Source organism: Oncorhynchus masou, chromosome 18, assembly GCF_036934945.1.
Source record: "Oncorhynchus masou masou isolate Uvic2021 chromosome 18, UVic_Omas_1.1, whole genome shotgun sequence".
NCBI classification, from domain to species: Eukaryota; Metazoa; Chordata; class Actinopteri; order Salmoniformes; family Salmonidae; genus Oncorhynchus; species Oncorhynchus masou.
Window position 1 is genome coordinate 24,216,397 of NC_088229.1, and position 12,936 is coordinate 24,229,332.

General features: G+C 40.9%; 1 protein-coding gene across 1 annotated transcript in view; it reads right to left on the minus strand.

Moving 5' to 3' along the window:
* The window catches only part of LOC135504270 (metabotropic glutamate receptor 4-like), a 222,141-nt gene that overhangs the window by 32,371 nt on the left and 176,834 nt on the right, over window positions 1-12,936 (minus strand). Inside the window, exon 6 of the mRNA XM_064922669.1 lies at window positions 4,266-4,466. Coding sequence (XP_064778741.1) covers window positions 4,266-4,466 — 201 coding nt within the window. The remainder of the gene's footprint in view (window positions 1-4,265; window positions 4,467-12,936) is intronic.

A 12,936-nucleotide genomic window follows, 5' to 3' on the forward strand; every position in this document is an offset into this window, starting at 1 on the left:
TGGGCATTTGATAAATCAAAAAAGTATTTTAAGGTGTCAACTCTATCATTTTGAAAAGATTTAGTGGCATTCTAGGCCTGTGGACTGGGCTTCTTGCCTGCAGCTATTGTAAGAAAGAATAGTCCATGTCCATTATCTCAGAGGTTATTGCACTGCTGTAGTTTTGTCACTGTCAAAGCCTGCACTTATCGAATGTGTAAAGAAAACTAGCATCATATGGTTAAATTCTGAAGCAATAGTCTATAGGGTCTGAAGAGTGGTAAAATAGTCCAGTATAAAATCACAGTCAACTGAAATACATTCTCAAGAACCAATGATCTTGACCCAATTATTGACTGACATTGATAGTTACTGTATTTGGAGTATAAAAAGTACTACATATTATTCTAAGCACTTGATTTGTTTACATAATGTAAAGAAGGCATACATTGTACTGAAATCATAAAGGTTAGATATAAAAAAAATAATATCCATAAATACATTTCATGATGGTGGTTTTGTGTCTTGGCATATATTCTACATATCGGTACTGCATGTGGTATAAATATAGGCTTTTCCAGGTGTTATTCTTCCGTGAGTCTGAACATTCAATAAGGAATTTCAGAAAAGCTGTTGACAATGCTTGAAGTAAGGTCTGTAATGTATGCACAATGGTTTACCCTAAATGTCTCATGTGAGCTGCATGCAAACCACAAATCCATAATCATATCTGGGGGTCAATCAGGAAAAAACGGAATAGATCACTAGTTAAAGTATATCTCTACGAGACATCTCCTTTATGCCACAGTTACTGCTTCAGAATCCCGAAACAAAGCGAACAGGGAAAGATATACAAATTACCACAATCTTCTACATTTCGCTGTAAATGCAAAAGTAGGCTTTGAAAACACCGGAATTCGGTGGTGACACACTATAATTTACAACCACTCAAAATGGTGGCCCAGCCTTTCCTGGTTATTAGTCATCCAATTGAGCAGAGCTAAGGCCAGTGCTGTGGCTGATTGTCCTGTCAGCCTCTCCCTGTCATCTCTATGTGACACAACTCAAAAAGGGTGATGCATTGTGTTCCATGCTGTATTTTACCCTCCCCTTGCTGTTTGTTGTGGCACGTAATTTGTTAGTTGCCTGGCAGGGAGGATGGCATTTGGCGTTTATGCTTCCCCACTCTGTAATTAAACATTCATACACAGGCAGTTGCAACAATTAACTGGCTTTACAAAACAGCAAGTTTATATGTGCTAGGCTTTGCTTAAGACCATTCAATGAGGAAAAGTATCTATTGTTTGAAGAATTCAGAAGTAGACAAACAATATTGCATTTTGTGAGCTGAAGCAACTGTCTCAGCAACAATCTCAGCCATGCTAAAATCACAATCTAACAGTTCTATGCTTTTAATGAACGCTAAGCCGATGGGTTCTAGTGTAATGGATATGGGTATTTAGAACTTTTTTATATTTTTTTATCTCTAACTGTGTTTTCTTTGAACCAAGGGACTTCACAATGTAAGTTATCACAAAAATATGATACAGTTTAGCCAGCGCAGCAGAAACATTTCTGAAACACAGACAATACGGTTGTAGGCCTAACATCAACAAGAATCAACTTTGTCAACAATATCTGGAGTGGCCAGGTGTCTCCTTTCCTCTAGTCAGCATGGGTGCTTCTAGTTCCCAGAATACACTGGGATCATGTCAACATTTCCTGTTCTCTTCCTTAAAACCTTTTAAACTCTACTTTCTAATGTACAGTAAGACTTCACAGCAATACATCCTACCGGTAATGTGTTTTTGGCATTGATTCTTAGGCCATCTTAGGTTTAAATGCAATACCTGTAGTTTTATTACTGAGAAGTCTTCCAGGAATGCATGTAAAGTCCTTTTCCATAGGGGAGTGCTACTGCTAGGTTGGAGACTGAGTGACCTGGACATGAAGGTGAGAGCAGTGGAATGGCTAGATGTCAAAATGGAGCTGAATGTCTGAACTTTGGTTCAGGTTGTGAACTTGTACATCTTGTGCTGAGTTTAGAAAATTGGGCCAATTTGTTTCATATTGTGTTAGAACAAACACCCAAATGAGGTGTGACCTGGATACATATAATCACCAAGTTGAGAAATATGCAAACAATGTTCTAATTATAATTTGCATGTTGTCTCCATTTTGGGAAGAACTTGCGGTTGGTTGTCTAAAGGAGAAAACATGATAACAGAACTAAGATTATTCCTTAAGAGAAGGCTTCCCTTTTTCTTTTATTTTGCAGACAGACAATATTCCCTTTAATTAAAGGGAACTGAGGTGAATAAAGTTAAGTCATTGTGTTATACCCTGATCTGTTTCACCTGCTTTGTGCTTGTCTCCACCTCCCTCCAGGTGTCGCCCATCTTCCCCATTATCCCCTGTGTATTTATACCTGTGTTCTCTGTCTGTTGCCAGTTCATTTTGTTTTGTCAAGCCCACAAGTGTTTGCTCCTTTGCTCCTGTCTCTTGATTGTTCCTGTTTTCTAGTTTTTCCGGTGTTGACCATTCTGCATGCCCTGTACCTTTGCCCCACCTTTCTGGATTACTGACATTTGCCTGCCCTGACCCTGAGCCTGCCTGCCGTCCTGTACCTTTGCCCCACCTATTTGGATTACTGCCTGCCCTTGACCTGTCTTTTGCCTACCCCTGTTCGATTAATAAACTGTTGTTACTTCGTTGTCTGCATCTGGGTCTTACCTGAAACGTGATACATTGAGACAAATGAGCGGTGTTGCATTCAGGAAATGTGTGTACATTCAGAAAAATAAAATGCAACAGCTCTCGGGTCGAGCTTAAAAGATAGAAACCCTGAAGCACAGAACAGGAGTGAGGAGCTGCTAGAGCAGCCTACGTGCAGTGTGGCTATGCCTGGTGATGAGCCATTTAGGTCAGGAAGTGAAGTAATCATCTCAGTTACAAAGCTGAAGAGGTAGACGTTGTTCTACAGAGGTGGTGATTGGTTGGTATGCCAGACACCTTGCCTGAGAGTCACCTTTTGTGCATAACATAAGAAGCAGCACACCTCTATGGAAGGTTAGTAAGAGCCCTGTGATAAGGCAGCTCTCCATTTTACTGTTCAGCTATTCTATTCTATTCTGACCCTACGGCTCTCCCTTCCATTCTCAATTTGGATTGTGCCTTCCTCTACCTCCATTCAAATAGGGCACCTATTACCATATAATTAGCTCTAAGGGAGGGTCTGGGCAGTCCATGGATGTCAGAATGCACATGTTGCATTATGTCTGATTGCCTCCACTCTGACCTTCTGCTCAGTTGATGTATAATTAGCAGTACCTTATTAGAACAGATGAAAGTGACATCAGACAGAGACCGTACTCTAAAATAGCCGAGGAGGCCAATGAGTCACACTCACACAATTGGTTATTAGGCGATCTGAGTTTGTCTTTGAAATTTCAACATCTGTGTGGACTGGAGATGAGGTGTTCACTTTGAGGTTTATAAAATGACTAAGCAACTTTGGGCAACTTTTCTGTCAGCTAAACAGTATTGAGTTCCACAAATAAAGCGTTAATTATCTTATAACTTTTGTTTTATGTTGATCTTCAATCGATCTACAAGCTATCAATAACCAAGCTTTATACAGTCCAGCTGATTTTAATCAAATCTCCACTGTCTTGTTTAATATTTCACCACAACTAGTGTATTTTTCCTAAAGCTTGTTCCATTACAACAACACAAGGTTTTTCTCTTCTTTTGACTGCAGTGTACAACAGTGCAGTGAACTACCACCACTTCAAATGCTTCTCGGACAAAAGAGATTCCATACAAAATGCAGATTAGTTTCTCTGGACTGAGTAACAGCAAGCTAGTAGAATCGGTTTGCTCCCCTGCAATAGCAGCTTGATTTTGCTTTCATGTTCTCTTTACGGATTTGTTGGGAGAGGTATTTTAAATGCTGCTCTCTGGAAGACTCTGGAACCTTTCATTTGGCTGTAGAAACACAATGTTTCTTGAATTACGGTTAGTTATCGAAATAATTACAATAGTAAGACACATCATTCAAGCTAAATGTGGGGGAAGGAACAAAGCAAGGGTTTAAGTGTTTCAATTGATAAAGCCTATTTCAAATGAATGGTAAGGCATTTTCTAACAGAGAGAGAAAAACTGAAGGAAATGCTGATGCCTTTGCCAATGTGTATATTTGTATAGTGTTTGTGTAGTATTTCTGTGTATCTGCTATCTTGCACATATTCACAGGTGTTTGTAGTTTGTGCATTACTAAAACAAACCTGTAAAGTTGACTTTGCGAATGAACTTAAGCAACATGGTTCCATTGATGGTTTCCATTTTGGAGCAGAGGCCCACTTTGCCTGGACAGAGCTCCTTATGCATGTTGTGCAGGGCATGAGCCATGGCGTAGACTGCGTCGACCACAAACTGGACCTTTCCCTCCTGCTCATAGGACGAGTCCTTCCTGATCCGCTCGTGGTCTAAAGGGACACAAAGATAGGAGTTACTGTTCAATTCAGTCATTATACGTAGCATAACACAAACACTCTTGTAATAACATTTATTCCAAAGTTAATAAAAGCACTACTGTATTACAGTGGATCTTAACAGTTTTCGTAAGCAATTCAATTATTGTAAATCCAACTCTACCCTACTATTCAGCAAATAAACGCAGCTAAAAAAAGAAACGTCCTCTCACTGTTAACTGCGTTTATTTTCAGCAAACTTACCACATGTAAATATTTGCATGAACATAAGATTCAACAACAGAAATAAACTGAACAAGTTCCACAGACATGTGACTAACAGAAATGGAATAATGTGACTTACAGAAATTGAATAATGTGTCCCTGAACAAAGGGGGGGTCAAAATCATTAAATAATAGTCAGTATCTGGTGTGGCCACCAGCTGCATTAAGTACTGCAGTGCATCTCCGACGGTGGGTTTGTGCCCACAGGCGACGTTGTTGCCGGTGATGTCTGGTGAGGACCTGCCTTACAACAGGCCTGCAAGCCCTCAGTCCAGCCTCTCACAGCCTATTGCGGACAGTCTGAGCACTGATGGAGGGATTGTGCATTTCCATATCTGGCCAGCATGCCTAAGGCACGTTCACACAGATGAGCACGGACCCTGGGCATCTTTCTTTTTTTTCAGAGTCAGTAGAAAGGCCTCTTTAGTGTCCTAAGTTTTCATAACTGTGAGCTTAATTGCCTACCGTCTGTAAGCTCTTAGTGTCTTAACGACCGTTCCACAGGTAAATGTTCATTAATTGTTTATGGTTCATTGAACAAGCACGGGAAACAGTGTTTAAACCCTTTACAATAAAGATCTGTGAAGTTATTTGGATTTTTACGAATTATCTTTGAAAGACAGGGTCCTGAAAAAGGGACGTTTCCTTTTTTGCTGAGTTTAGTTGGCTTTGTTATTAGTTGCCCTTTGTTTTTACAGCTTCTCAACTTTGACTGTACACTCTGACTCAATGAATTTTACATGGTATGCCCAATAAGACTGCAGTTTCTTGATGTACTTTATAGCAGAACAACCAACCTCAGAGAGCGAAATGGCTGAACAACACTGATTGCAAGAAAAGGGAAATCAAGCAAATGATAGCCTTTTAGAGTGTTCTGATTGCTTTATTGTCAATCTACCCTTCATACCCATACTTAATTTATTTGGAGCTTGGCAGAAATTAAAGTTGCCAATTACATGCTATTTGTTCCAGACATTAATTAGCGTAACCCTTTTCTACAAATGCAAATTATAAAAATGCTTTTATATATTGTATTATGGTCCAGTTATTTCTGATTGATGAGGAATGTCTCTTAGCATACATTTACATCTCAACACATATCAATGCGTTCCAAAACTTTACTGCACTTCGGACTATGTCTGGTATAGACCTACAACTCAAATTAGAGTTCTCTTGAGTCAGGAAATCTACATATCTAACAAATATATTTATTTTGGAAAGGCTCCTTTGATGTAGAAAGAACATAACTGACCGACAGGTCTTGTTAATCTGCCATGTTCTACTATTCATTAGAGATGTGTTAATCAAGGCTAGAGTGTGTGATGGAGGAGGACTGGAAGACAGAGCAAGGCCTAATCATTCTTCAGTATCAATGTAATTAGTTATGACAGGTGTATATTAATCATAGCAGAGGTTGTTTCAATGCTTTGGAAATGTGTTAATCACCATGCAAGGTTTCAATTAACATCCTGGTCCCGCAATTAGCCGCTGCCCTGTCAGCGCCTGGATGGAGAGAGTGACAGTGGTGCAGTCCACTGGCCTTTAATTAGCTCGTCTCAGTTGTTATTATTACAGCACCAATGAGAAGGAAAAACCACCACCACCACCAGCCAAGGTCCCCACCTTTGGCATTGGGCCTGACTGCTCTATACAACAACTAAGTGAGTTGTGATTCCATACACAGCATGACTATAGTTTATATTATCAGTATGCCAGACCAGAGGTTTCAGCCATTGAGAAGAGTCTGATGAGAATGAAACACAGATTAGGGTTGCTCTGCTGTCTGAATTATGAATACATTTAACAACGGCTGTGGCATTCTAACTAAACCAACTACATTTTTGAATCTAGTAAAATTAAATAAAAACTGATCTATAAGATATGATGAACAAAGTTTAACATGACTGAAATCAGTCTTACAGCTAATATGAACACTGTCACAGCACACATTTTAATAATAGTCGTTGAAGATCATTAAAACTTGCATCCTCGTCCTGTGAAATCATTAGCTGAGAACCAAAGTTTGGAGGAGCTAGCTTGGAAACCAAGATAGGGGCAACGTGAAAGCACTGACAGCTGATCCTTATAGTAACAGATACCATCTGCCACTCTTTTATCCTGTGTGACAATTCCGCACCATGCTGTTCAAGTAAAATCAACAGGGTCTACGTCCTCTGAGGAAGTTCAAACACTCCTAGGCAATGAAAAGATTTTGACAGATTGCTTACTGATCTTCTCAATGCTTGATGATTAGTGCTCGTGGAATTAAATAAGTCAACTGGATCATTTCTATGAGTCATGATGGAAATAGGAGATGGGGGGAGAAAACCTATACAGTACTATTTTTCAAAATAATTCTACTTAACTTTAACTATGCCTATACCTCGAAAGTATGTAAAAGTACATATATTGTACATTCATACTATATAATTGTCCGACTTAATAAAACTGGTACATAAATGTTGTATGTTTTGTGTAACCAAATCCCCTTTTGCCAGTGATAATGGGGGGAGGAAACATTCCACATAATCAGCCTAGTTCTTTAATGTCCATTTGGAAAGTAGTCTTTTTGCCTCTGTGTTGGTAGCCAGAAAATGAATTGTCACTGATGAATGTGACACTGTCACATATTACTCTTGCATTCGCTAAGTAAGGACTCTACTGCCCAGTGTTAATGGCTGTGATACAAATCAACAGGCAGTTCCATCTAGGGGATGGCCTCTGAGGTCAATTCTTTCCAGTCTCCCTTCAGAACCATTCTCCAAATTCAGCTTGGCTCTCTCTCTCATCACACTTTATCTCTTATTGCCGAGTCCACTTGTTCCCTGAATGTAAACAAGACATAGAATGTATAAGATAAGAAAAAGGAAAACAGGATAGAGTAATTGATAAGTTGCTCAGCTTTTTGTGTTCTGCATGCCTCATGAAAGTTATACATGGACATTTCTTATCTAAACAGAGGCACTTAATGTTAACAAATGCTGGCTTTGAACAGATAAATCATTTTTTTGTTTTCTCTTGCTGCTGCTATCTGCAGTCTGAATCAGTATTTTCCCAGGCTGGGAGAAGCAATTTAACATCCCTGACAAGCCTTTGAAAGTTTAAGAAGATTTAATAAAACATTTCCAGTTATGGTCCTGTAAATGTGTGCCATAGGAAAACCAATCAAAAAGGGCTGCTCTCACTTACTTACACACTTAAACACTTACACACTTACAGACACACACCTCAGGTTTCAGCAATATTTTGGCATTAATGGCACAAATAACTTATGGAATGCCAGGATGAGGAGGCTCTGATAACTGAACAGGGATCTGCTGCTCATTTATGATTTTATCAGGATCTCCATTAGCCAAAGCCAATGGTGAGGGCTTGTCTTCCTGGGATCCAACAGATAACTAAAAATACATACCACTCAAAAACTATTTACATACATTGAAAAATAATAACATGAACATTAGACATATACTGTATATATACACACACAAGTATGTGGACACCCCTTCAAATTAGTGGTTTTGGCTATTTCAGCCACACCCATTGCTGTCAGGTGTATAAAATCGAGCACAGATCCATGCAATCTCCATAGACAAGCATTGGCAGTGGAGTGGCCTTACTGAAGGGCTCAGTGACTTTCAACGTGGCACCATCATAGGATGTCACCTTTCCAAAAAGTCAGTTTGTACAATTCCTGCCCTGCTATGTCTGCCTTGGTCCCCCAAAAACATATCGCCTCTCCTCGGTTGCAACACTCATTACCGAGTTTCTAACTGCCTCTGGAAGCAACCTCAGCTCAAGAACTGTTTGTCGGGAGCTTCATGAAATGAGTTTCCATGGCCGAGCAGCCCCACACAAGCCTAAGATCACTATGTGCAATGCCAAACGTCAGTTGGAGTTGTGTAAAGCTCACCACCATTGGACTCTGGAGCAGTGGAAACGTGTTCTCTGCAGTAACGAATCACGCTTCAGCATCTGGCATTCCAACGGACTAATCTAGATTTAGCAAATGCCAGGAGAATGCTACCTGCCCGAATGCATAATGTCAACTGTAAAGTTTGGTGGAAGAATAATAATGTTCTGGGGCTGTTTTTCATGGTTTGGGCTGGGCCCAAACATTAATCACCAAACATTAGTGCCCGACCTCACTAATGCTTTTGTGGCTGAATGGAAGCATGTCCCCGCTGCAATGTTCCAACATCTAGTTGAAACCCTTCACAGAAAAGTGGAGTCAGTTAAAGCAGCAAAGAGGGGACCAACTCCATATTAATGCCCATGATTTTAGAATGAGAACGGGCAGGTTTCCACATACTTTTTGTCATTTAGTCATTTAGTATATATATATATATATACATATATATTAACAGTTGAAGTCAGAAGTTTACATTACTAAGGTCGGAGTCGTTTTTCAATCACTCCACAAATGTATTGTTAACAAGTCCATTCCATTAAAATTCCATTAAATGATGTCATGGCCTTAGAAGCTTCTGATAGGCTAATTGACATTATTTGAGTCAATTGGAGGTGTACCTGTGGATGTATTTCAAGGCCTACCTTCAAACTCAGTGCCTCTTTACTTGACATCATGGGAAAATCAAAAGAAATCAGCCAAAAACTTGTCAACCTCCACAAGTCTGGTTCATCCTTGGGACAATTTCCAAACGCCTGAAGGTACCATGTTCATCTGTATGAACAATAGTACGCAAGTATTAACACCATGGGACCACACAGCCATCGCTTAGGAAGTAGACGCGTTCTGTCTCCTAGAGATGAACATACTTTAGTGTGAAAAGTGCAAATCAATCCCAGAACAACAGCAAAGGACCTTGTGAAGACGCTGGAGGAAACAGGTACAAAAGTATCTATATCCACAGTAAAACGAATCCTATATCGACATAACTTGAAAGGCTGCTCAGCAAGGAAGAAGCCACTGCTCCAAAACATCCCTAAAAAAGCCAGACTATGGTTTGCAACTGCAGGTGGGGAAAAAGATTGTACTTTTTGTAGAAATGTCCACTGGTCTGATGAAACAAAAATATAACTGTTTGCCATAATGACCATCGTTATGTTTGGAGGAAAAAGGGGGATGTTTGCAAGCCGAAGAACACCATCCCAACCGTGAAGCACGTGGGTGGCAGCATCATGTTGTGGGGGTGCTTTTCTGCAGGAGGGACTGGTGCACTTCACAAAATAGATGGCATCATGAGGAAGCGAAATGATGTGGATATATTGAAGCAACATCTCAAGACATCAGTCAGGAAGTTAAAGATTGGTCGCAAATCGGTCTTCCAAATGGACAATGACCGCAAAGCATTACTTCCAAAGTTATGACAAAATGGCTTAAGGACATCACAGTTAAGGTATTGGAGTGGCCATCACAAAGCCCTGACCTCAATCCTATAGAGAATGTGTGGGCAGAACTGAAAAAGCGTGTGCCAGCAAGGACACCTGACACCTGACACCAACACCTGACTCAGTTACACCAGCTCTGTCCGGAGGAATGGGCCAAAGTTCACCCAACATATTGTGGTAAGCTTGTAGAAGGCTACCCAAAACGTTTGACCCAAGTTAAACAATTTAAAGGCAATGCTACCAAATTGAGTGTATGTAAACTTCTGACCCACTGGGAATGTAATGAAAGAAATAAAAGCTGAAATAAATCATTCTCTGTGCTATTATTCTGACATTCTACATTCTTAAAATAAAGTGGTGATCCTAACTAACCTAATTTTTTACTAGGATTAAATGTCAGGAATTGTGAAAAACTGAGTTAAAATGTATTTGGCTAAGGTGTATGTAAACTTCCGACTTCAACCTACCGTTCAAAAGTTTTGGGTTACTTAGAAATGTCCTTCTATTTTTTTATTTTACCTTTATTTAACTAGGCAAGTCAGTTAAGAACAAATTCTTATTTTCAATGACGGCCCAGGAACAGTGGGTTAACTGCCTGTTCAGGGGCAGAACAACAGATTTGTACCTTGTAATCTCGGGGGTTTGAACTTGTAACCTTCCGGTTACTAGTCCAAAGCTCTAACCACCAGGCTTCCCTGAAAGAAAGGCCATTTTTTTGTCCATTAACATAACATAAAATGGATCAGAAGTACAGTGTAGAATATATCTATATCTATATAGACATCAGTCCTTGTGTTCCAATGTTACGTTGTGTTAGCTAATCCAAGTTTATCATTTTAAAAGGCTAATTGATCATTAGAAAACCCTTTTGCAATTATGTTAGCACAGCTGTTCTGATTAAAGAATCAATAAAACTGGCCTTCAGACTAGTTGAGTATCTGGAGCATCAACAGTTGTGGGTTCGATTACAGGCTCTTGAATCTCTTCAGTCTATTCTTGTTCTGAGAAATGAAGGTTATTCCATGCGAGAAATTGCCAAGAACCTGAAGATATCGTACAACGCTGTGTACTACTCCCTTCACAGAACAGTGCAAACTGGTTCTAACCAGAATAGAAAGAGGAGTGGGAGGCCCCGTTGCACAACTGAGCAAGAGGACAAGTACATTAGCGTGTCTAGTTTGAGAAACAGACACCTCACAAGTCCTCTACTGGCAGCTTCATTAAATAGTACCCACAAAACACCAGTCTCAACGTCAACAGCGAGGACGCGACTCCGGGATGCTGGCCTTCTGGGCAGAGTTGCAAAGAAAAAGCCATATCTCTGTCCATTGTCTGTGTTTTTTTGCCCATTCTTATTTTTGGCCAGTCTGAGACATTGCTTTTTCTTTGCATATATATATATATTATATTGTAAAGTGGCTGTTCCACTGGATGTCAGAAGATGAATTCACCAATTTGTAAGTCGCTCTGGATAAGAGCGTCTGCTAAATGACTTAAATGTAAATGTAGGTGAGTTCACACTTTTGAGTGGTACTATATATATATAATATATATATATATATAGTACCACTCAAAAGTGGTACTATATAAGAGTTACTAAATGACTTAAATGTAAATGTAGGTGAGTTCACACTTTTAGTATATATATAAATATAGTACCACTCAAAAGCTTCCCTTGTGAACTCACCTACATTTACATTTAAGTCAAAAGACGCTCTTATCCAGAGCCATACAAATTGGTGAATTCATCTTTGACATCCAGTGGAACAGCCACTTTACAATAGTGCATCTAAATCATTTAAGGGGGGGTGAGAAGGATTACTTTATCCTATCCTAGGTAAAGGTGTCTCCGGAAGGTGGTGATTGACTCCGCTGTCCTGGCGTCGTGAGGGAGTTTGTTCCACCATTGGGGGGCCAGAGTAGAACAGTTTTGACTGGGCTGAGCGGGGAATCTCCTCAGTGGTATCAGAGGTGGATAGTGCCCTTGTTTGGGTGTAGGGCCTGATCAGAGCCTGGAGGTACTGCGGTGCCGTTCCCTCACAGCTCCGTAGGCAAGCACCATGGTCTTGTAGCGGATGCGAGCTTCAACTGGAAGCCAGTGGAGAGAGCGGAGGAGCGGGGTGACGTGAGAGAACTTGGGAAGGTTGAACACCAGACGGGCTGCGGCGTTCTGGATGAGTTGTAGGGGTTTAATGGCACAGGCAGGGAGCCCAGCCAACAGCGAGTTGCAGTAATCGGGAGATGACAAGTGCCTGGATTGCTTCCTGTGTGAGGCAGGGTCGTACTCTGCGGATGTTGTAGAGCATGAACCTACAGGAACGGGCCACCGCCATGATGTTGGTTGAGAACGACAGGGTGTTGTCCAGGATCACGCCAAGGTTCTTTCTGGGAGGAGGACACAATGGAGTTGTAGATCATGGAACGGGCAGTCCTTCCCCGGGAGGAAGAGCAGCCCGTCTTGCCGAGGTTCAGCTTGAGGTGGTGATCCGTCATCCACACTGATATGTCTGCCAGACATGCAGAGATGCACACCTGGCAGAAGGGGGAAAGGAGAAGATTAATTGTGTGTCGTCTGCATAGCAATGATAGGAGAGACCAGGTGAGGTTATGACAGAGCCAAGTGACTTGGTGTATAGCGAGAATAGGAGAGGGCCTAGAACAGAGCCTGGGGACACCAGTGGTTCGAGGAGACAGATTCTCGCCACGCCAGTAGGAGCGACCTGTCAGGTAGGACGCAATCAAGCGTGGGCCGCGCCGGAGATGCAATCGGAGAGGGTGGAGAGGAGGATCTGATGGTTCACAGTATCGAAGGCAGCCGATAGTTCTAGAAGGATGAGAGCAGAGGAGAGAG